Genomic DNA, 25,562 nt, shown 5'->3' with positions numbered 1-25,562 from the left:
AAACACATTCAGATCGAAATTATAGCAATGGAGAGTCCAAATCCGTTTAACCGTATCTGTATGTATATATTGGGTATATAATGCATAGTGTGTGATGCTTCTCTAACATTTATGGTTTTCTTCTCGTATCGTTTATCTCTGTTTAACATCCTTGCGAAAGTTCGCTGTTTCTTAACACTTGGTAGGATCCATTACAAACTAAACTAATTTTTACAGGGGCCGAATTGTCATCGTGCGTGGGGGTTCAGAAATTCAAATATAGCACATTTCTCGGGGACGCGGTGATATGAGGCTAAAACTTAATCCATAAAATAATTGCCCTTATAGAGGGAGCTTAGTGCTGGCCACAAATAATGGCCAACAAACAATTAAGAGTGTGGTGGTGATACATAAATGAAAACAAATAGCAAACAAATGGTAAATCTCTAGAATCGCTTTGGAATAGAATTTATTGCAATTGAAGTTACTCACTCGCCAATCGTAGTTATAATCATAATAAGGATAATAATGGTAATCATAATAGTTTAATATATAGTTTATAGTATATAATCATAAGTTCATACGCAGCATTTTAAATATAAGTTAATTTCATCGACCTCAGCTCGCGACCTTCTTTAAACTATAGTTATAATAATTATGTTCTTGTAATCATATCTATGCAGACGTCGCTAATTTCTCTGCTCACAAACATAATCAATAAATACGTAGGTAGTAGATACATTTTCGAGTCATCTCGCTACTGGCTATCGCTATTCATAATCTGGGGTTTTTTTTGGTTTGCTCTCACAGAAGTACAAACTAGATCAATGTTGCCCCGAATTAATGGGTTACATAATCGTTCATATCGTAAACGTTTCGCTCTAGCGCTTCTTAATAGACTATAACTTATTTAGATTAAAAAAAAAAACAAACAACAAACAAATACAAAAAAAAATTGACACATTTTTCTAAGTGTAGACAAATCCAGGTAATTGGCTGGGTAAAACCACTTCTTTTTTTTACTGATTGGATTATTTAACGAAAATTTGCAGAGGTTTTTATTTAAATAACAACAAAACTTCTAAAAAAAAAAAACAATTAAAAAATAAAACTCTTTTTTAATGTAACACTTTTTACATTGAATTTTAAAGAAATTATAAAGACCCCAAACAAATCCACTTTAAAACCCTTTTTAAACCCATTTAGTGGTTAAATTTTATACAAAAGCCAGTCCTGGTTTCAGATATTCTAAATTCGGAAGGTTCTCGAACCTTTCCCCGGAAAAGTTTTTACCCACGCCAATATTGCCTGGAATTGTTAAGTTTTTTTAGGGTTTTTGGGTGTGCCAGAATTCAGGGCTTTTCGACTAAGAGGCTAGGCCTCTATCTAATGTATACATTACACATACATGCGAATAAATAAATTAGTTGCGATTTTTAGTTAGACGTAGTTAATTTCACTTTCATCTTCTGTTTTTGGTTATCATTGGGATTGGCACATTATATTACATATCATACAAAGCTTCGCACTCATTTTTCTTCTTTAATCTTCAACATTCGTGCCCTCAGGGAACAAAAAAAATTAGTGTTGAATAAGGCGAAAGTATTGGGGGTGAAAATAGTTGGGATTGGCTTTTCTTTGCTTTCGTGTAATAAAATGTAACCGCTTATCACATTCAAAAACTTGATTAATTCTCTAAATACATAGTCGTAGGCGTAGGTTAAATATAGTTCATAATTTAGTAAAGTTACCTTGTATGAGTTAACTAAATGTTTTCGTTTCGTTAATAGCACAGTGTAAACTTTTCTCCGTCATCGATCTTTAGGGCACATATTCAAGTTTAAATTCAATTCAAAATTCAAGGGAAATTAAATTTATGTGTGGATATTTTTCTCTTTGCCTTTTTTTTTATATAATTTTCTAGAGTTTTTTAATGGTTTTTTTTTGGTATTTTTGCAACAACTACAATACATGCAAACAGCAAATTTTGAGTGCAACATAAACGGTCTTGACAATGCAAACAGAATCCATCTTAAGTTCTTGTTTGTTTCATTTACTTTGGTATATTATATTCACTAGATCTATGCATGTTTTCATGTTTTTGTTTTGTGTGTATATATGCATATATATATTTTTTTTGGCTACTTTTTGTGGTTGTAAAATTCGCAAAATCTTTATCTCGTTTTTGGTTTAAAACTACAAATTAGATCAAACTAATACGGAGCGGATAAAAATTCACATTTCATGTAAAGTTAGTTAAACCATTTTCGATTCGGCGTTCTCAGCCCAAAATGATGTGTGGTGTGTGTATTGTATATATAACTGCCGGTAGGGGTGTTTCATTGTTTGAATTACACATTTAATACTTAGGTTTTATAACATTTACTTTACAAACTATTCTGCATCGTTTCTTCGTTCATGACTGTGAGTGCTGTTGTTTTAGGTTTTTTTTTTATTAATAGTATTCTTTTTTCGAGCAGTTGAGGGTTTATTTTCCGTTAGTTTTTTGCAAAATAAATGCTTTTGAAAAAAAAAGTTCTACAACTTCTATGTTTATATATCATGAAATACATAGATCTGACTGATTTTTGGGTGTTAATTGTGGGCTCCTTGGATTGCTTTACTGGTTAATGGTTTTCGGCTTACTGGTTAAGTTAGTTAGTTGGCTAAGCTATTAGGTGGAGAATCGGAAACTCATGTAAGTAGTTCACTTGAAACGTACGATTATTTTGGGAGTAGGGGTGTGTATGTCTGGTGTTGTGTGTATATGCATGTGTACAGTGTGTTCCACCGCTTAGGGGAGTACAAAGTAGTTCCTTTAACCCTGAAACGCACTGTATGTGGTCTAAACTTATCGGTGTACCCTTGTTATCGTGTTATTAGCACAAAATACCATTCAATATTTTTGGTATTCATTTTTTTTCTTTAATTTTTTTTTTGTTTCTGGTTTTTCAAAATAAATTACAATGGATTCGAGTGGGGGGGGAATTCCCCGTAAACGACACATTTTTATGTGTGGCCTCTTCATTTCTCTTTTTATCTTCTTCATTAAGAATCTTAAATAAATATAAAGCACAAAGTGTTGACTTTCCAGTTTTGAATTCTAGTTGATAAGCATAATATGCCTATGCTTCTTGCATACAACACACATGTAAATATTTAAGTAAAGTTATCCCTTTCTAGATGTAGGCGAGTGTGTGTTTGTGTTTTGCATGAGTGTGTAACTACAGTATATAAAGAAGAATATATGTTAGCATCTTCATCTTGATCAGCAGCGTTCTTTTTTAGTGTTTTTCAACATTTTTTTAGTTTATAGTTTTGGTATCGCAGTGCTCTCCTTTTTTTTCACCTTTGACCTGGTATGATCTTAGGCATAAAACTCCGTTTTTCCTTGCGTCTTATAGGCCTCCTCCTCGATTTTGTACATGTCCATAAGCTTTTTTTTTTTTTTGAAGCGGCAGTTGGGTTTTTTGGATGACAGGCGGCAGCGTGTGAGACAGCAAATACAAAACATTTCGCAAAAGTAAACAAATTGTGTGGTTTTTTTTTCGTGGTTTAAATGGCACAGAAAGAGACAGAGCATGGGCATGTGTACGTGTGTTGGAAAGAGGGAGAGAGAGAGAGAGAGAAAGAAAGAGCGAGAAAATATATAGAATTTTATTTAGTTTTATCTCAGTTATTTTGGCATTTATGCTATAGGGCGACACAGCAAACGATAAATGACAAGGCGTTAGGTGGGCGTGGCAGGTTGGGTTCTAGACAGAGACAGTTGTAGAGAGTGAAAGAGAGAGAGAGACAGAGAGAGAGCGAGATATATATATATATGATATAATTTATATATATATAATATATGATATAATTTATATATATATAATATATGATATATATATATATATGTAAAATAATATATATATAAAATAATATAAACATATATATATATATATATATTCTATAAAGTAGTTCGATAGTAGAGCTGCGAGCTTAGGATCTAGGGAGTTATAGGATTCGAGCCAAGAACTTATTTACACAACACATATACAAATTGGAAAGGGGACAGTCAGAGACATAGGTTAGGGATACAGTGAGTTGGACACACAGCACACAAAAAAATATAATTTAAAAAGCACAGAAAAGCATATACAATAAAACATATAAAGCCAACCAAGAAATAATATGAATGCCAAAGTGCAAGATATTCCAAGTGGAATGTATTTGGCCATAAAACAAATTCAACAAAAGCTCCTATACAATACAGGAAACAGGTTTTATAACAGAGAACAATACAATAAATATTTAAAACATAATCCTAATATCCTTACATTGTTTTCACATTAGTTACTCTTGCCTTTTTATTAAACCTTAAGAAAGAGCATTCAAAAACTTAAAATTCTGTTTTTGTTTTTTTTTTTATGGCGATACTCCTCGTAAACAGTATTATTATTTGTATTATTTTGTTTGGTACTTTTTTTAATAGGAACTATTTTCTTTATATTAAAAAAAAAACCTCTTAACCAAACAATATAATTATATTAAGACTGCTTTACAATCAGACTCTTCACGTTGAAGTGCATACCAAAAAATGCAAGCAAAATGAAGGAGCTACCCTATCCTGTATAAGATCGCAAAAACAGTGCTTGAAATCATCGAAACAAGTCGATTACAAGAAAGAAAGTTGAGCACACGATGAATTAATAAAATGAACATGTACCAATAAATATATAATACATATATAGGAAAAAGTAGATAATTACATCTTAGCAGTTAGTGTGAAAGATTAGCAGCTACTGACTGATCGATTACTTTTCAGGTTAGTACGGATGGGTTCGTTTAGGTTGGGTTTTTTGTTCGTGATCGGTTATTGTTTATCGATTATCGGAAGATGCATCCCCAGTCGATACTCTCTACATCTATCTCTCTCACTCTCTCTCTCTCAATTTCTCTAGCGATAAGAATGGGATACAGCAACAGCGATCGTATCTGGGATGCATATCTTCACTGTGGTTTCAGTATTGGTTATATTTTTTCTTGTTTGCTTTTGTTTCATTTCACGTTTCAGTTATCGGTTATATCGTTTGTCGTTTATCGTTTACGGTTTATCGCTCTCTAGCTATACAGGTGTGGTTGTCTAAAGTACAGTCTCAATACTGGTTATAGTGTCGGTCTGCGGCCGAGTTTCGTTCAGTACCTTTTGCACGTCGGTACTGAATTCCTCGACCTGCTTGGAGTGCGCCAGCTTCAGTTTTTCCATGGCACGACCCTGCTTAACGCCGATTTGCTGTGAAAGAGCGGATGTATATTTTGTTTAGATTCGCTTGGTTATTTTGGGATAGGATAGGATAGGATGGGGATGGGATAAGCGACTCGAACCTTCTTCTCCTCCATGAAGCGCTTGACATTGTTCTGGCGCTTTTCACGCAGCCTACGATCCTTTTCGTTCTTGGTCTTAAGCGTCTTGTCGTTCTGCACCTCCTTGGCGGTATCCGCGGACATCTTTGCCTGCTTGGCATTCAGATCCTTGATGTCCCTGTGAGAAAAAAAAATACAATTCAGATGAGTTGCAAATCAATATTAGGGATACAAAAAATGGAATTATTAAAAAAAAAAAAAAAAATTATTAAGCAGCAAACGCACCTGGCATGGCGATCCTCCAGCTGCTTGATCTGCGCCGCCTGAACGGTGAGCATCAGCGCCTTCATGGCGTCCTGCGAGTCCTGGACATGCTGGCGCAGCATGTCCCACTCCTCCTTGCGATGGCGGGCGATCATGTCGGTCCACTGCTTGGTCTGGTCGTTGATCGAGTTCTTGATGTTGGCATCGTTGCGAATGTCGTCTTTGCTCTTGCCCTTGATCAGCTTGTCGATGGCCGCGTTCTGGGTCTTCTGCACGGAGGTGCGCTCCTTGGCGTGCTTCTTGCGCAGCGTGTCCAGCTCCTTGATCTGCTTCTTGCCCACCTTCTGGAAGCCCTTCTCCTGGCGCAGCGATTCGAGGGTGACGGGCTCAAACACCAGCGGTGGCTCCTTCTTCTCCTCCTCTTTGGCCTTGCCGGCATCTCGGGCGGCACCGCCGCTCTGCTCCTCAATGCCCAGCGCCTTCATTTGCTCGTTCTGCTGCTTGGCCGCCCCGGCGAATCCACGCGGATCCGACAGCATGGCCATGAAATCCTCAAAACCGTCAGGTACATAGATCTTTAGCTCGATATTCACAAACAACATGGGCAGGGACATGGGAAAGTTGGCCTCTGTGCGCAGCGAGACATGGCGATAGCCAGCCTGCAGGCCGTCCAGCGGCAGGATTCGCTGTCCCAGGATCTTTCCGCTCTCCTCATAAACGCCAAAACGCAGCACAGCCAAGTCGGGCAACACCACTTTGCGGAACACGAAGGGATCCTCGTTGTACACCGGATTCAGACCATTGTTGGCCACCAAACGGGTGCGAAACTCCTTCTTCACCGTATCGGAGGGCAGTCCGAACATGTCCACCTCCACATAGGTGCCCACTTTCTTGTCGGACAAGAACTGACCGGCTATCACCTTGACGGAACACTGGGCCGCAATCACACCGTCCACTGGCGCATCGGCAAACGGATCGAAATCCTTGTCCGCACGTCGCATAAAATCGGGCTTCAATAGATAGCCACAGCCGCCGTTGTACTCGAACTTGCCCTGATTCAATTGCATCGGCAGATCGGAGCTCTGGAAATTCAGCGAGACCATCTGACAGCCGGCATTCCAGAACACCTGCGGCATATAGTTCGAGGAGTCCGCCCGCGTGCCCTTCGGATAAATTCGCGACATCTGGCGCTTGTTGTAATTGACAAAGTCGATGGAGCTCTGCTTCAGGTAGTTCATGCCCGCCGATTCCGCGAACGAGGACATGTTGTGGGCAATGTTCTTTTCTGTATGAGGGGTAACAGAAAAAAATGCACAATCAATAAGTGTACATATATAATCAATAAGGAAATGTAGTATATATGCCTACATTTCACACAGTTGTCTAACATTTTCTATTATTTTTTATCTACTGTGCAACAAGTTTCTGCATTTCTCATAGTCCACTGCATTGGTTGCCTATTAAATGTTGACCTTAAAACGAATATAATTTCTGATAAATATTTTCTTAAGTAATTGCCCCATCAAAATTATGAGTTTACTAACTGGAGATTTAAACTAAACCAACTTTAAAATATATAAAATGCGAATCAAAATATGAATTTAAATTAAAGGCTTTTTGTCTTACCGATTGCCTTGTCGAAGCCCTGGAACTTGATGGGCTGGGCGTAATTGACCATGGATGAGAGCCACGGGTGCACGTTGGTGGTGGAGCCGCTGTAGTTGGCGGCGGCTGCTTCGGCCTCCGCTCCCCCGCCTCCTTCGGCGGCACCCTCTGCGGCGGCGGCTGCTTCCGGGGCGGGAGCTGGGGCGGCGGCGGCCTCCGGCGGCTTGCCCGCACTGGCGTCCTCCTCCGGATCGTCGTCCGTCTTCAGCTCGCCCTTGAGCCACAGCTCCAGTTCGACCTTCTCCACCTCGGGCTTCATTCGCTTGTTCTTGATGAGGATCTTGCGCTTCAGCTTGCAGGGCGGCGGTAGCGGTAGTCCCGGATCCAGCTAAAAAAGTGGGTGTGTTCAGGAATAACGATAGACTACAAATCGGTGGAGCTATGCCCACTACTCACCGGGTGATCCGAGAGCGGCTCCTTCAGCAGCAGGTCACCGAAGAAGTCATCACAGTATTTGGCCAACTTGTATTGCTGGGCACGATTGCAGTGGTTCTCGAAGGAGAGGATGACCGGGTACTCCGAGGATACAAAGGCGCAGTCCGCAATCGCCTGGATGCAGTCCTGCGAAATCAATAAAGAAATACATTCATTTTATTTGGCTGGAGTTTTCTTTTGATTGGTAACCACTCTATTGAATATACAAAGTTAACACAAGTTGGATAAATCAAGTCAATTATATAGTTCAATAAGTATTCACTTTCATTACACACTGCCCTAAACACCAATGTTATGAAAGGGATATTTCTGCTCAATTAAACCACAATTAACCTATACATATAACCTAAGCATTAAGCGGGGAGGAGAATAAAATTTTAATTGGTAAACGAAACCAGTTCACATCTAGTTACAATCTAAATTAGTGCAGTCGAAAACATTGCTATTATCAAAATTGAAATTAAATTAGCTCAGTCAAAAACTTTAGCTTCATCTATTTAACTACGCTTTACTTATTTTTCAAACATTTTATTTAACATAGCCAACATTATTTTCAACTTTTAATGACTTATTTTGACAATTATGACTTTTAAATTTACAAACAAAAAGTTGTATGTTTTAATAAACAGCTTTTTTTCATCAATTACGAACTTTTATGTATAAAATATATTTAACTTTTGGCATGTTTGACCACAAGTAGGTTTAGAAACAAAAATGTTACCTAAATTAGAAAATGTTTATTAAATTTTAAATGTAGCTGCAAGTTCTGTAATAATGTAAATAATGAATACGAAAGTTATATGGTGCTAATTTACATTGCCTTTACAACTGTTTTTAACCAATTACTAAATCAGGTAAATAAGAATTTGTGTTATTTTAAATGTGCTAGATATTACTGCATATTTTAAATGTGATAAATATTACAGCAGGTATACTTCATTACTTATATTGCCAATAAGTTAACCTTGAACCTTCAATAGGCCAACCTTCTTAAAGGACTTCCCAAAGCACTTACCTTGAAGAGAATTTCCGTGCAGTAGGCGTGGCCGTGGGTGACGATCGGCTCCTCATCTTCCCCCTTTCCATTCCAGCAGTCCAACTCCACACAGCGGCATCCTGCCAAAAGAGTCTGGCGGTACATCTCCACGGAACTTTTTCCGCCGATTTGGCGACCCGACAGATAGGTATTATGCGAGCTGTTTATATAGTAATGGGCCAGTGGCTGATCCATCTCCATGTAGAAATCAAGTCGATCCAAAAACACCGGAGCATTCTCGTCAGACATCAGATAGCGCTTAAATCCATCCAGCGATAGTTGAACTAAGTGTAGGGGGAAAAGGAATAAAACAAATATATTATTATAAATTCCCAGAACACATTGGTACATTGAATCCCCCAAAATGCTTTAGCATGTGTGCTTTTTATAAACATTTTTAATTACGCAAAAAGTTGTAGTCATTTTAGTAGATTTTCCAATTAGTTTATGAACAAATAGAGAGTTTATAACTAATAATTAAAGTCAGACTTTCTGCCTTTACTAGTTATTACATTGTTAAAGTAATACATTTCTTCTAGTTCATTAAAGGTAATCAAAAAAATATTATAATATAATTGTTTTATATTAATATCCTTAGAATAACTCTGTAAACAACTTTCATATATGTTTCTCGCAACTTTTAAGTTTTAAAGGTGTTTTAAAGTATCTTAAAAGTGTGAGGAATCTAACCTAAAATATTTAGCCTAATATAAGGAAATCAATGGAAAAATTCTCTACGTTATACATATTTTGTATTATTTTATTATCTTCTCACCATTCTTCTTTTTTTCCTCCTCCAGTTCGTAATCGTTGATGATCTCCGTGCAGCGTTTTTCCTCGTAGAGAGGATACAGGATCTCGTTCATTCGGGGATCACGCTGTTTGTCGTTCATGAACTGAATAAACTGTTCCAGACTGATAAAGTCCTGCTTGCCCTTGGTACTGCAATCAGATATACCATTAAAATACCATTAAATGTAGTTATATATGAATAAATTTCACTTACATGGAGGTGAACAGCTCCTCGATATCGTTACGGGGACAGACCTTGTGGTACAAGGCGTAAAACTTGTCGAAGGTGAACTGCTCCTTGGTCATCGTGGCGTTCTTGTCATCCGGCAAACCGGCATCCTTGATGCACGTGTACACCAGCTTCTCCGTTTTGCCGGAGGCGAAGGTCTTTGCCAGAGTTTTCACCGGAATTTTTCCGCTCTTTTCCACGCAGTAACTCAATCGCATCCAACTATTTTTTTTGGGTTAAGAGAAAGAAGGCAGAGAGTAATTAATTGCACATTTTTCCCGGTACGAAACAAGGACGTTTTGGGGTGTGTTCAGTAAATGCAATTTAATAGACAAAAGCAAAACCAAGTTTTCGTAGAATTATTAACATTCAACAAGCCGAAAAGTACTTATACATACCTGGAAGTGGTACGGAAAATTTAATCTTAGTTTAACTACAGTTTATGAATTTAAGTGTTAACTTGTAAAAACTCACACAGGTTTATATAATGAGTATTTAGTTAAATAATATTAATATATTGAAAGAAGGCTAAACAAAAGATAAATTAACTTCATTAATTTATGAAAGTTACAAATATGAAGGAAATATTGTTATTCATAATGGGTTGTTATGTATAAAATAAAATAAAAGGTTAATAAAAAAAATTGAAGCTAGCAATATTAAAATTTCTCTTTCTTGGAATTAGTTAAAAGTTTATTGAAATTGTAATTTAAATTGAAATTTCTATTCCCCCATAAGCAAAACAACGTGTCCATGAAATTTCAGCCATGTCAAATACCTATTTTGCAAATTGAACACCATTTCACTCTCCTTTAGCGACTGTTTAGTGAACACTAAGCTGACTGGTAATCGAATCAAATATTGATTAGCAATCAAGTCCAGGCGATCCATTACGCAGATGATTAACGACCTGACCTGTTCCGAAAACGGAACTCATAACTAATTGAATCGAGGACCGCTCGCACTTGTGTGTCCAATTTGCATGCATCCATCCGTGGGAATTATCGCATCCTTCGGTTTTGTTTTCGATTTCGGTTTAGGTTTAGGTTTCGGTTTCGGTTTAAGTAAATTGCCGGTCCGCCGCCGAATGACGCTTAAATAATGCAATCACAAACTAATTGCAAACTAGGACAACTAATTTACAACCCAAACATGCAACTGCTACCCAGTCACGCCCACCCACCCCCGTTCCAACACCGATTTTACCGCCTTCCGTTTGGCCAAAGGTGTTGGCATCATCGGTGGGTAACACGGTTGCTCGTTGAATGCACTTTGCAACTTTTTACCACCCAACCATAGCACCACTCAAAACTGCGACACTGAATGAAAATATTACTAAGAAATTGGATTTAAAGATTGTTAAATAGTTGGCTGAATAATAAATTCGAAAAAAAAACATAAGCAACGAGTTCATAAGCATTATAACTAACCTAAATACTTTTACCAACAATTACAAATTCAGAAATATATACAAATAAATATTAATATGCAAGTTCTCTTTTCAATAATGGCCAGCAAAACAAGCGATTGTAGACTTCTGATAGCTAAAGTTTAAATTTTTGTAATATCTTCTTCAAAATAAAAGGGTTTAATTTTTCAATAAAATCGTCTCCTTAGTTTTAAAAAAACTCATAAATTTAGCATCGTTAGATTTCAGTGTATCTTTGCAGGTGTGTGATACCGGATGCATAGCACTCGACTGCGCAGAGAGTTCACCGCAAGGCAACGCATATCTAATGAACCGGACTTCAGTGGCCGCCTTTCAACTGCCCCCTGGAAATCGACCATTCGACCATCAACCATCGACCATTGGCCATTGAATGCATTCGTTTCACCTGCCTTTCAGGCGAGAATCAAACTAAACTTTGGGCTGTTCAACCAATTTCGGATGACGAGGCTGCCATTTTCATTAAAGCACTCAATTTTATTTGGAATACAATTTGAAGATGGAAAAGGAACAGGAAACTAAAACGAATTCAACTTTTAAGTGGTGGAAATGATTCAACTTTAATAGTTAATTAAACTTCAACTTGGCTATATATTTATTTACACACAATTTTTTGATATGAATGGCTTTATGAATAAAGATTTATGTTATGACATTTCTTTATTTTTCAAAATGAGCTTTGCCAAAAGTATGGAAAGCCCTTTGACCAGACACACAACACACACTACACCACCGCACCCACTTATGAAATTCTCACGATGGCTTCGGTGGGAAAAAGAACAGCAGACCTGCAGAACGACCTTCCCCCTTTACTCTTATATTTTTCTTTGCCCATTTTGTGTGGGACAGGAAATGCAAATAAAATGAATTTATTTTGTGCTAAAATTGAAAGGAAGCCATGAACGGACGCCATGGAACAGGAAAATCAACAACTATGGGAAACTAGAGTCCCTTGGCCACGGATCGAATTGCAACTAGATTCCAAGGGATCCGCCGGAGTTGGAATTTTCGGAATTGCGTAATCAGCAATCAGGAAATTAATAACGACAGAGCGCGAGTAATTGACCCGAAAATTCCAGAAGTCGATGAAATTTCCGGGAAATAAGTTTAACGGATGGAATTTCAGTTTTTGTGGAATAGTAGCAACGGGGATTCCAATTAGTCAGTTTTTGCCTTTTTTTTCGGAGGGGCACAGTATAAATTCTCTAGCGACTTTAAAGTGCTAGAATTTTGGTGTTTATATATACGTTATTAATAATTTGCTATCAACTATTTACGAAGGACACAAACTTACTTACCGGATTCAGGAAATATTCTCTCTCTTTAGTTTAAACCTCCAAACAAGCATTTCTACTTATGACTGTGTGACACCAGCTTTGAATTGTTTTAGCTTGATTTTGAATACTATCTTTATATTAGCTATTTCCTAAGTTACATTTAAGGAGCCTAAATTGGTTGACTAATTATTGTTAAAAATATCAATGAATAAATTATAGATATATTTTTTTTCTTAGCGTAAAATAGAGAATATTTAATTGTTTAGTCTTATACAAGGTATTTTAAAACATTTTAAAGGTTTTTTCATTTTCTTTTTCCTCGTTTGAATAGTTTTTCTTACTTTTAAAATGCTGCTTAAAGCATCACTTTAGAAAATGATTCATTTTATCGCTTAGTGTCATTCAAGCACAATGTTTTATTTCTTTGTTTAGTGTGACCTTACTTACTGCTTCATCAGGTTGACGCGCGGACACACATTCGTGGCGCGATTGTTATGCGTGATGAGACGCAAGTTCTTCTGCCAGCTCTGTGCGAGTGAGACAGTTGTGTATATATATAAAGAGAGACCAGACAATCGTAAAGGATAACGACAACAACAATAACGAGAAGAAGAAAAAGAACAGCATGCAGAACAGAGAGAACGGAACAATCGATGCAATTATGTACACAGTGTAATCGAGTGAGGTGCAGCAAGTGGAATTAATGTGGCAAGGCGAAAAGACTTGGGACATGGGACTTGGGACATGAGACATAGGACAAGGGACATAGGACATGGGACACAGTGGATAGTGGACCGAGGACTAAGGACAAAGAAAGGAAAACGTAGGGTAAGGGGTGAGGTAAGTAGTGAACACGCCCACTTACTGTTTCCGCAGACACATCATGGGGCAGATATTGTTCGCTTTGACATTATGGGTTATTTTTCGTATGCCATCTAGCCAGATCTAAAAGAAGAGAGAGTCGATAGAAGGATTGTGTGTTTCGGTGAGTGATTTCAGTTTCAGTGCATTTCTGCATTTGGGTGGACCTCCTAAAGCTATTAGCTAATTTTTTAAAATTATAGTTCGATTAATCAAAAAATATGTAATCAACATAATTAAAAATTCATAACCAACTTATCAATGACAACCTTGCGTTTGTGTAATATTTCCATAAATATTGAAATACATTTATAATTAATTTGTATAATTATTGGTAAAAAAAATTTGTATACTTTTATTTGGATATGTGTTTTATGCTTTTTTAAATTATATAGATTTAAAAAAAACCTCAAAATGTAAATCATGCAGATCGAGAACATTGCGAATGAGTTATATAGTGTTAAACTTATTCACAACGAAATGCTTTTAAAAGCACAAAAAACTATCAATAAATAAAGTTTTTGGATTGAATCATCTATTAATTCTAACAAATGGTCGGGTATATGCCCTCGAGGTCCACTCTACAGTTATTAATATTGTATGCCAGAAAAATGAAATGCAGGACTCAGTTGCGAAAGGGATGTGTAAATTACAGATGTGAGCAGGAATTTTTGCTCCTAATTGATCGCTGCCATTGTCACCTTGGATCACTTTTACTCCATAACCGTAACTCACCTTAGCGGTGGCCGCATCTGGACAAATAACATGGTGATATGTTATATTGATATAGTCCGTATTCGAGCAGATCGTCAGGGATCGCTTATCCAGTTCCGGTATATTGGTTCCATTCTTCTTCGTCACCTTATCAAGTATCTTCGGATCCTGCAGGGCAAACCCAAAAAAGAAAAAGAAATAATATTTATTAGCCTAAGCTTTAGAAAATCCAACTAGCTATATCCGCACACATTGCGCATACGCCCCGTTGTCCGCCATTTGACTGCAATTTGGCGCATTCAGTAGTATCTGAATCAGCATCGCAGAACATTAATCTCCAGTCGCATCATTAATCAAGGCTTGCGCAGAACATTTATCAACATTTGTGCAGCATTCGCGGAGCCAAACAAATATATTTTCATTCTATTTTCCGTTTTTGCCGTCAGCAACAATTAAATGCTGTGTACTTTTCCCACCAACCTTACCCTCATTCAATTTTGGCCAGCATTTCAATTTAATTGCTGCCGCGTCCAATAAAATGCAATTACGCAAGTTTCTGAGCTCGAAAAAGTATGCTACGGTTAATTCCATTCGCCCAAAAGCAAGACACAAATTGAATACAAAAATGGATAAATAAACTGGGCAAAATGAAACATAGGCCAGAAGTAATAAAAACTGGGAATCTTTTAGTAGTAAACAATTTAGTTAGCGAGAATTGTTTTTTTTTTTTTAATCTATATACTACACATTAAAATGATGCTACAAAACTATATATACATAGTTAAGAAACTTTAAATTATCTTGCTGTTTGCTATCCATTATTGTATATAAAAATGAATTCCTCATATTCTGATCTTCCCAATTTTCCTTCAGTGTCATAACCAAAAAACCACTTAAAACGTGCAGTTTTACAAAAGAATCTTGCTGCTTACCGCCCTAAATGCTGTTTCTAAGTCATCCACTTAAACAGTGAATTTCTTGAAGGAAATTGAATTATGCAGAGACCCCATTGAAGGTTTTTTTTCTCACCTTCAAAATACACACACACACACACACACACACACACACACACACACACACACACACACACACACACACACACAGGCACACAATAGCTCAATCAGTTCAAGTGCAATTTGTGAGGAAAGTCGGGGAAGAAAAAGAAAGAAAGCAGCAGACTTTCGAGTGCTAAATAAGTCAGCCCGTCCCGATTTTATCCCCCTGTCGCTGCTTTGAACCAAATAAAGTGAAAGCAAATGTTATAAAAGTTTCGTTCCCTTATTCTTTCTTTCATTCTATATATTTTTCTTCGTTTTTTTTGTGCCACTCGCTTTGTTACGTTTGCAGAGCTTCGTGCATTATTGAAAAGCGCCAGCAAACTAAAAGCCAGGAAAAGTCAGGGGCAATAACGAGAAAAAAAACTGCAACCAAGCTCAAATTTTTCGTTTTCAATATTTCTTTTCGGTTGTGTGTGTCACCCACTTCCCTCTTTTCTGCTCAGACTTTTTTCTGCGGTTTTTCTCTGCCAAAACGAAGCAACTTTTAATGGTTCATTGTGCAAGGCTTTTCGGTGTATTTTGTCTCTTTCAGGCTCACACACTTTCTCCTCTTTCTTTTTCTGTTCCTGAGTCATTTCTCTCTTTCATTTATTTGACTGTGGGTGTCGCTCATTGATGACCAAACATTTCAAGTGATGGCAGAGCACTAAACGCACACGAACACACGCATACAAATGAACTTTACACGCAGAATAAAATATTATAAAAAACAATTTTTCAATTCACGGTAATCAAATATTTTTCCTTTAATAAAATAATAATATAACATTTAATATTCTTGATTTAAATAAACCATATGTCAGTATGATTATGAATTACTTTTTATTAGGCTGGTCACACTTTAAGTAAACTTGTATAAATAAATATCGAAATCGAAATAAAGTTTTTAATGTTTACGTGATCGGAGATAAAAAAATATGTATTTTTTTGTTCTAAACTTGTTGAACAGTTTTCTCAGTGTTCGAAAATTTGTGTCCTTCTAAAAACTTTTTGCATTTTGTGTCTGTTGCTTGCTTTCAGCTGGCGCTTTTTTTTCGGCCATCTCATTTATGGTCAACTATTTTGGCACACACAATATGCGAATTTCTTGCAACTTCTGCTTTCTGGTGTTTATTTTGCATTTTAATTGAATTTCCCCGAGGGCAAATGTAGTGAAGAATAAAAGAAACACAAAACATGTTAGGATGGGTTGAGAGCCAGAGATGATGGCTTCAACTGACGCAAAACTGGCCAAGAGGTTCTCAGCTCAAGTTCTAAGCAAATAAATTTAGCATAGAGAAACAGTAGTGCAAAGTTTAAAGGTAAATGTTATATAAAACCATTTTAAAAATATATATTCACTACATTTATATAATTTTAAGGGCATCATTTGAATCCATTTGTTATGGCATTTTTACGGTTTCTGCTTTTCATAATATCCTGCCACTTACGGACTTATTTCTTTTTTTTCCCCTTTGGGTCAATTTCTTTTCCAATTTGTACAAATATTTCTCAGCTGCATTCTTTTTTAAGCTTAGGCCGCTTCCAGGGCAACATGTTCACAATTGAATGGAGTATTTCTGGGCTGGTACCTTTCCGCTTTCCCTTTCCCCTTCCCCTTCCCCAATGTCCAATTCCCTTTTCCCATTTTCCCTTTTTCTTTCACATTTTCCCTTAGATGCACCTGTAAGCCACATGTAGCATAGTCAAAGGGTTTGCCCGGGGCTAAAAAGCAAATGAAAATGGGGCGGATTTAAGTGGGGTATTTCCTGTGCTGTCGTCAATAGTAGCTAGCTCAAGCTTTTAAAAAAATCTATGATTTAAAATAAAAATTGTGTATTCTATTTCCCTTTTTATTTTGATGATTAAAATTTTAAATAGTTTTAGGGTATATAATTTATATATATAATATATTGTTCAAATAGTCTTAAAGTAAATAATTTCATCAAACTTTTTTTTTTTTTTAAATGCTAAGTACTATCAAAAATAGCATTTTATAAAATGAGCTATTAAATTTGGTATACAAATATGATATAATTAAACTATAGATTGTTTTTCCAGTGGCTCTCAAATCAAATTATATTTCACCAAAAACAACCAAGTAACTATTTTAAATGGTATGACAAAATTAACAACTTAAACTGTCAAAATTTAAATGATATATATAAAGGGAGCTATAGAGCTGAAAATAGGCTGAAAGGCCCCAAAAAAAAATGAGGATTAGTGAACATCACTGTTCGAGTCCTTTGCCAATGCAGTATGGATGAAGGAATGGGTTTGGATATATTGGCATGGGCACATAGGCAATGAGCTTGCCAGTTGGATGCACTCATCCGAGCCTCCGCTCCGTTTCAGTTTAAGTTTCACTTTCAGTATCCGTCCCTTCGGCAAAGTGTGTCAATGGAGGACAAGGGGAAAACTGGACAGCAAATTTAAATTAGTTCGACTCTCTGGGCAGCACCTGCATCTGCCATAAACATATATGTATATATACACATATATATATATATATATATATATATATAGGACTGCGACAACATATAGAACGGATTGGCCCAAATGGAGGTTCATTTCGGGCTGTTGCTGTTAGGTCATAAATTTCATTTAGGAGACGTCGACAGACAAACACATATATATATATCTATACATATATGTTTCTATATATATGTGTGTGTGCCATATGTCGGACTGGAGTAAATAAAGGGGGCGTGGCCGGTCGGTGACAATAAATCTAGCACATGGAACAAATGCGTTTCGAGTCGAAGACGGCGACTTTGATCCACAAATGGCGCTGGCTAAAAACAATTGAGAGCAAAAGTGACATATTGACACATTAACCGACGCACACAGACGTACACCCACACACCCATAACCACACACACACACATGCAGCCACAGGCGACAGTTTTATGGCTTTGTGATAGTTCATCCTGCCAGCAGAAAAAAAAAATAATAAAATAAAGGAAAGGAAAGAGCAACTGCACTCAGTCAAAACTCGGCATGAAAAGCCGGGAAAATACGTGGCGAGGGGAAAATGCGGAAAAGTAGGCAATGAAAAGTGCTAGACAGGTGTCACAGAAGAAAGCACACAACAAAAAAAAAATGCAAGGAACTACATTATTTTCCCTAAGACAAATTGCTCAATGCTCAATATAACTATAAAATTCTTAAATTGTATATATTACAAGCTAGACTTTTTTTGTCTGTTTATGTTGGTTAGGAAAAGGTTCCTTTTTATCGATGCTTGAGCTATTTAGTTTTCATTACAATAATCAAGTAATTTTTAATAATTCAATTCAATAACTTAACTCCCTCACTTATTATTTACAATAAATCGAAAAATTAATCAGCGCCAACAGTTCGCAAAAAAATAGCGATTTATAGTTATTTAAAATTAAATCAATCTCAACAAAAAATTACGCAAATATTTGCAACTAATTGGTTTTTGGACGAGCTTTTTTACATCCTTTAGTTAAATCCTTTATTTGGCTTCTACAAAGCTTTTTAAATATATCTACACTGTAACAATGAATTGATTTTTTTTGAATTGTAATGCATTTGGTAACAAAAAACTTAGTGTAAAGAAAAATTCGATTTTCTGATAATAAAGAAAGTGGGTTAAAAAAAAACCGAAAATATATTAAATTGGTATTAAATGCTTACCTTTGGCGTTCCCCCCGCACGGATGTCGCTCACTTGACACAGCTCAATGACATCGCCATCCTGTGGAGGAAATACATATTCAATCAGTTCGGAACACTCACAGTAAATTCTATATTTTTGCATCTTTTTTATGCTCTAGATTTTAAGGAAACAAAACCATAATTTTTCCTTTATATTATTCTTATTATTATTCTTCTATTTTCTGTAATTTATTATCTTTATTGTCAATGCTCATTTAATTATCTTCAGTATATAATTTTTAATAAATTTAATTCCATGTATTATTTAAAATTAATCTTTTATATGTTAATTTATAAATACGCATTTTTTTATATTTAGCAATGTCAAAACGTCTAACGTAAACTACAATTAGTTTATTTTATTAAAATTGTGTATTTATTTAAATGTTTTGTACTTCTCCAAAGTTAAGTTAAGTTAAGTTGAACAATAATTTGCAAAGGAAATTGTTCCTAAAATGTTTAAACGAATCTCTACGTTTGGAATGTATAAAATACTATATTTATATATATTTATATATATATATATATATATATATATATATTTATATATTTATATATATATATATATATATATATATATATATATATATATATATATATATATATATATATATATATAGTAGCTTACCCGGCCCTCGCTCTTCCAGTACAAAAAGAAGCCGTACTCGTCGACCTTGAAGAGGGCATCGCGCTCAAAGTCGTTCTCCTTAGTTTCCTTCTCGTTCTCGAACCAGCGATCGAACACACAGCCCGTGGTTAATTCCGGCGGAACCGGGATGATCCAATCGAACTCGTACTTCTTAGTCATTATTGCTCTGGTGACGCTACCTTAGCCACTTCCGTTTCCGCTTCCGTTGCTGTTTCCGTTTCCGTTGCCGTTTCCGTTGCCGCTAACGCTTCCGTTTCCGTTGGCTTGCACATGCGATATATAGTTAGTATATCTTGATCCAGATCTAGATCTGTCCCACACGACTCTCTCGCACTTTCTTTCGTTAATTTCCAGACATAGTAACCACTCGTTCCAAACGGATATATACAATTGCATTTATTGTAGATCACATGGTCCGTTTACGTTTCCGTTTCCGGCTTATTGAACTTGGCTCGGCTGCACTTGCTGCACTTCTGCCACAAATTCCAGGCCGTAGGTTCCCTTTTATCCAAAAAACCTCGACTCGCAACGATTCGACAACTCAGCTGCAAAACGGAAAAAAAAGATACAACCATTAGACATGACTGGATTGGGCTTGTGTTTGGGTTTGAGTTGGGGTTCGGGTTCGGGTACTCCTGCAATAATAATTGTGCGGCTTGCCACAAAGAAAATGAAGACATGGGCATGATGTACTGAGCGAAAATCAGTCGATTGAAATCGGAAGAGAAAAAAAAAATGGAAATGCTACAGAAAGCACATGGGTTTTTAATATACTGTTTAAATCTTAAACAAATTTTTAAGTAACTGTATGAAGAATTGTACATTCAATTTTGCATGGTCTATAAAAATACTCAATTAGCAAACTTGTTGAAAATATAACCTTCGTTATAAAGTTTACAAACCAATAAACAAATTTTTATAATTTAAGTTATTGAAAACTGTAAATATTCTCTTTATACGCCCTGTTCAAACGCTTTCTTGTCGAAATTTCTCAAATTAAGTACGATTTTTCCCAAAGTACTTGAAAAGCGAGTTCGGAGTGTGGCTCGATTAGTCAAGTTACAATAAGAAATTCAACAAAATGCATTTATTTTGTTCCCCAATGTCCATCAAGGCTTAGTTTCTAGTATTCGAGTGTGCATCCTGTAATTTACAATTTCGATTTGTGGTCAAAGTGTCTTCAAGAGTATGTGTTCTTTCATCAATTAAACAAGAAGTGCTTTTTTGGACATCCGTAACAAAAGACAGCAATTAAGTAGCCCTTGAAAATGAAATGATTTTCTAAAACTACGGAAGTAGTTTGAATTTTGACATGGTTTTAGAATAAACACATAAATTATCTTAAAGGCGTTATTTAAATAATTTAAAATGCAAATAGCATGTGCATAATCAACACACGAATCTATTGTATATCGCCTGCCAATTGCGAACAATTTTGGCATAAAGTTTAACGAGTTTTTCTCTTCCCGATTGAATTAGCATTCGAATTGAAATAATTTCGCACAGAACCGAATCCGCTTGCCAATTTGCAAGCTCAGCGCACTTTATGAACTTGACACAATTTAAAGAAACAAAAACAAAAAATGCAAAACAAAAATCCACTTTAAAGTTGAGCCTCTGACATGACAAAACATTACCCCAGATGGAGATTTATGCAAATTATTGAAACGGGACTCCTCGCAGGAGCTTTCACAGTGCTCACTTGTGATTTTTTTCTCAGGGAACAGTCACAGTCACGGGTCCGGCTGATAGCTGACAGACAACTGAACTAACACCGAATCGACGCAGCCGGAAGCCAAGAAACATCTGACAACTAAGACTAATGGAATTAGCGAGTGACGACATTGCCAGGGCCATGGCCACAGGTTCTTTTCACTGCGATTCGATTTGGGCGCACTTTGGGGACTTCTCGGCCAGCCACCACCCACCAAAGAGCACACCAAACCTCATGAACCTTATGAAAACCACCCAACCACCATGGCCATGGCCTCGTGCACCTGACTTTGTTCCGATTCGGGGACAAAACTCAAGTGTCTAGTATTCTCTACATTTTGTTTTTTTTTGTTGGCTACACGGAATAACTACAAATTAAGTTTTAAATTCACCAACAGCACGTTTTAGTGCTTAACTATGATAATTAGTAACTATTGTTAGCTATCAGTCTGTTTGTTTAAGATACATTTAAAGCAAAATGTGTATACCTCATACCTGTATACCTGGAACACATAGTAAATAAATATAAGTGTGAATAAATAAATAATTAATAATAATTTAAAAAAATGCCTTTAAAATGTAAGAGGAAAATATTGTAAAATATAAGCATACTGATGACAACCAGGGTTGCCATTCCTCCAAAATCTACAAATATTAATGCAGAAAAGAAGCACAAGACACAGAAGACTTTAAAGTGGAATCGCATTAACCGAGGTGATGATGATAAAATCAAAGGAAAAAAGGAAATTCAAACCAATCTGTTGAACTTAGAAAAAAAAAAAGTATTTTAAAGCGATTCTGCTATGTATAACTATTTTTATATATTTAGCTGACTGATTACTGGGGTCCCGTGATTTCTTCCGCTTTCCATTTTATTGATGGCGCTGTCGTGTTACACATGACTTCAAATTCAATGAGCTGCGAAATTTCGCTCATTGTTAAACTTGGAGAGCTCGTTAGCCAGACACACACACTCAAACACAAACACAAATACAAACAACCAAACAGTCAGGACTCTTAAAAAGCGTGAAAAAAAAGAAATACTTTCACGCCCGCTCCACGAATGTTTAATGAATTTACGCTCTTTGCGCTTTTGAACTTTCGGGCTGGCGAATCAGCGAACAAAGGAAGTGCCAAGGACGAAAGGGAAGATCCTCGAGGACAAACAAGGATGCGACATTCAATGCACTCCAGTTAAAATATAATTCGTCTAATGGGCGCCAGGATATAGGGCAACTCGGGAAGATATTTATTTTGGCCAGAAAGAACTGAAAAAAAGAAAAGTAGGAAAAAAATAAAAAAAAACTTTTATCGATTCACAATTTAAAAACTTTTATCCATAAACATTCATAGATATTACTTTCAGAGACTGCATATGACTTGTATCCCCGAAAATGAATGTCACATACTAAATTTCATTTCATTTATGCTTATGCTTATATAATCTTTATTTAAATTTTCTTTTATTTTATTCTCTTTCTTACATAGCATAAATAATAAATGATTTATTTATATATTTAAGACTTGAATTATTTATAGATTTATTATAGACTTTATAGAATTGCAATTTTTCATTTCACTCTTGAATAAAGGTCAATTTCAAGTAAGTTACTTTAATATAAAAAATCTATTTGATCTCGTTATTTGGTTTTTAATAAAATGGCTTCAATAAATCGCAAATTAAATCATGCCCTTTAAAGTGCTATACTACAACAGCAGCTTCACTTCACTTCCTCAAACCACTTGAACACAACACTTTTCGCGAAATCGAAGCACTTGAATTCATCTTTCACTGGCGACCATTAAATGCAGATATACCAAAGGAAAAACTTGAGCACGGAAAGTGGAAAAAGGAAAGGAAAACACGTTGGGGGATCGAAAGAACAACACGAAGGGAAATCAAATCGTCCTTCAATATGGAAACCCCCGCCTACACTAATAAAAATGGACTATTGAAAACAAAATTTATATTTTTCATATTTAAGTTGAATATAAAAACACAATATTGAACACAATGCATTCTTAATTGCATAATTTAATATTTAATAATAATGGTTTTACTTAAAATTAAATTTTCTGATAATAAAATCTATTCCGAAAATAGTTAAATTATATAATTAAAAAAAAGGGAATATTTTAATAAATAAAATAGCTAAATGCGAGTGCATTGGACTACTTGTATTCGCAAAATTTTTTCTGCCAGTGTAGTTTCCCATCGAACGTTGTGAAGGAGTGTATGACAACGGTCCTTATGCTTTTTTTTGTGTGGCTCCAAGTGCCACGCCTCAACACCTGCGCCCCGAATCGAGCGGAAATTCGGCTAGCAGTTCAAAGGTTCCCGGGGTGAATACAGGTTGCCGACTTTTCCGGGTTACAGAGTAAAAATAACTTGCATAAACTTTCCCTCAAAGGACACACACGTACGGCGAGAAGTGTGCTACAAATATGCTCATTACGTGCGCGCCAAGTGGCAGCCTCAGCCCCAAAGGACAGACGATCCCGCCCACCGTCCAACGCCCCATTTTTCCGCCCCCTCGTCCTTTTCAGCGACAATTGCTCAATTTATTATTGCATACTTTGCGGCCATAAAACTTGGCTGGCATCCTTGCCATCCTTTCGCGGCTTCTGTTGCATGTACTTATGGCTATCTATGGGGAATATACGTATATAAAGATATATATATTGTGTACATGTGTGTATGCAATGCAGGGTTACAGGTACTATACATATATCTTCAATTTAGGGGCTTTTCTGCATTTGATAGCTCTCTGGGACGCAAAATGTCAAGTGTTTAAACTAGAAATTTATAAACTATGTTCTCGAAAAGTAGTGGTAAAATTATTTCTTTCATGAACTTTGGAAATATTTGTATGAAATGAATTTCAGAAATTACACAGACTATTTGATATAGACCGCTAAAAGGCTTATTCGCAGATTTCTGTAGGATATCAAGCACTAAATATTATTTGCCAATTAATTTACTTATTGTGCTTCAAATAATAATAGATTAAAATCTAGTTATATAACTGTTGGATGACAATAAAACAAAAAATGTACTACATAAATTAATTTAGCGATTGGCGTATCAATTTAATTTATGCATTTCGCTATTCAGCTTATTGATGGTTAAAATTAAAACATTAAATAAACATATGGCCTTTTTGTTGTTCTCAAAGTTTTATTTTGTTGTTTGTTTTCCTTATCTGTTTGTCATATCTGCAATGATTTAAATATTTCGTCTGTTGCTCTATTTTATTATTATTATTATGTTGCTCGTTTTAATGCCTTACAAAGTTGTAGATATATTGCTATGGCTTGTTTTTTTTTTTTTTAATTGAAGTTTACTAAACGTTGTCATGGTCATTGTTATTGCTCTTATTGTTATGGATGTAAAAACAAATGTTGATACAGCTTTTATTGCTGTGTGGCATTTTATTCTTACTGTTTTTTTCATTGCAATATCTGGGTATCTGTAAACAATGTAGAAACTGCAGTTATTAAATTTGCTTTGTCGACGGCAAGGTTGCTCGATGCAATTTTTAGTGAGCCTTTTACGGCACTTTATTGAAAGACTTTTCATGTTGCGACTGCAGTTTTGATTTGAGCAGTAAATAATGCAAGCTTTTCACTTAAAAGTCTGTATTTCCTATTGTTACTTGTTTGAATGCAGTTTTCTTCTTTATTTGTTGTGTAGGTCTAAACTTGTTTTTTTTTTTTTATTTAAGTTAGGGTGTGCGACACAATAGGCTATTTTCATAAATAATGTACTTCTTATTTAGTTTTTGTTTTGTTTCATTTTCATTTTTTTTTTAATGTAAGAAAGATCTTGTGGCTGCTGATTTTTTCAACCAATGTTGGTGGCCATTACACTTACGAAATTGAATTTGCTGGCCATACAATATTTGTGAAATTGGCATTTAAATATTTGATGAGACAAGCAAAAGGGAAATCCGCAGCGAATCGCAGGTAGTAAAATATTTGAGTGTCTGCCTTTTTTGGGTGCTAGCCAACCAGCCAGAGAGCCAAGTCAAAAGGGAGAACTAAGGCAACCGATTCGAACAGTGAACACTGATTGCACAAATGAAATATTGAGGGGAATGTTGTGCTGTGCGAAGGGGTGTGAGGGGTTCAAGGGTCACACAATTTGACCTTGCTGGCGCCGGGCATCCATCAAAATTGATGGCAATGCACACGCTCTCGCCTCTCATGCAGTCAGTTGGTCAATCAATCAAGCGCCGCCCCGCTCAATTACATCAATCAAGCGGGAAAGGTAATCCAAAACCGAAAACCAAATGGGTTTTTTCTCAGCTTGACTTTGAGGGCCAAAAGTAATTACGTCTGATAAACAACAAGTCCTCTATTATTGTATGCACAAATTGAAATGGCATGTTTGTCAAGCGAAAGGGATGGCAAGAGTGCACGAGAAAGAGAGGGG

At 36.1% G+C, this 25,562-nt stretch overlaps 1 protein-coding gene across 8 annotated transcripts in view; it reads right to left on the bottom strand.

Moving 5' to 3' along the window:
• Positions 1–431: 431 nt before the first annotated feature.
• Positions 432–25,562, bottom strand: part of LOC108137130 (1-phosphatidylinositol 4,5-bisphosphate phosphodiesterase) — a 51,994-nt gene continuing 26,863 nt past the window's right edge. For 4 of the 8 annotated variants that reach the window (XM_017258671.2, XM_017258674.2, XM_041707927.1 and 1 more), the window contains 13 exons: positions 19,394–19,959; positions 18,746–18,805; positions 14,067–14,213; positions 13,336–13,415; positions 9,732–9,968; positions 9,501–9,667; positions 8,705–9,009; positions 7,651–7,815; positions 7,216–7,582; positions 5,611–6,874; positions 5,347–5,503; positions 5,165–5,254; positions 432–3,415 (listed from right to left, as the gene is read on the bottom strand). In XM_017258671.2, the coding sequence (XP_017114160.1) occupies positions 3,347–3,415; positions 5,165–5,254; positions 5,347–5,503; positions 5,611–6,874; positions 7,216–7,582; positions 7,651–7,815; positions 8,705–9,009; positions 9,501–9,667; positions 9,732–9,968; positions 13,336–13,415; positions 14,067–14,213; positions 18,746–18,805; positions 19,394–19,573 (3,288 nt within the window). In that variant the 5' untranslated portion in view covers positions 19,574–19,959 and the 3' untranslated portion in view covers positions 432–3,346. Of the gene's footprint in view, positions 3,416–4,439; positions 5,255–5,346; positions 5,504–5,610; positions 6,875–7,215; positions 7,583–7,650; positions 7,816–8,704; positions 9,010–9,500; positions 9,668–9,731; positions 9,969–12,917; positions 12,998–13,335; positions 13,416–14,066; positions 14,214–18,745; positions 18,806–19,393; positions 19,960–21,116; positions 21,188–25,562 lie in introns of those variants that run through there. The other 4 variants (XM_017258675.2, XM_017258676.2, XR_001774021.2 and 1 more) reach the window with 4 other exon arrangements.

The sequence above is a fragment of the Drosophila elegans genome, unplaced genomic scaffold (genome assembly GCF_018152505.1).
Source record: "Drosophila elegans isolate 14027-0461.03 unplaced genomic scaffold, ASM1815250v1 contig_149, whole genome shotgun sequence".
In the NCBI taxonomy this organism is placed as follows: Eukaryota; Metazoa; Arthropoda; class Insecta; order Diptera; family Drosophilidae; genus Drosophila; species Drosophila elegans.
This window is presented reverse-complemented; position numbering and strand designations above follow the sequence as displayed.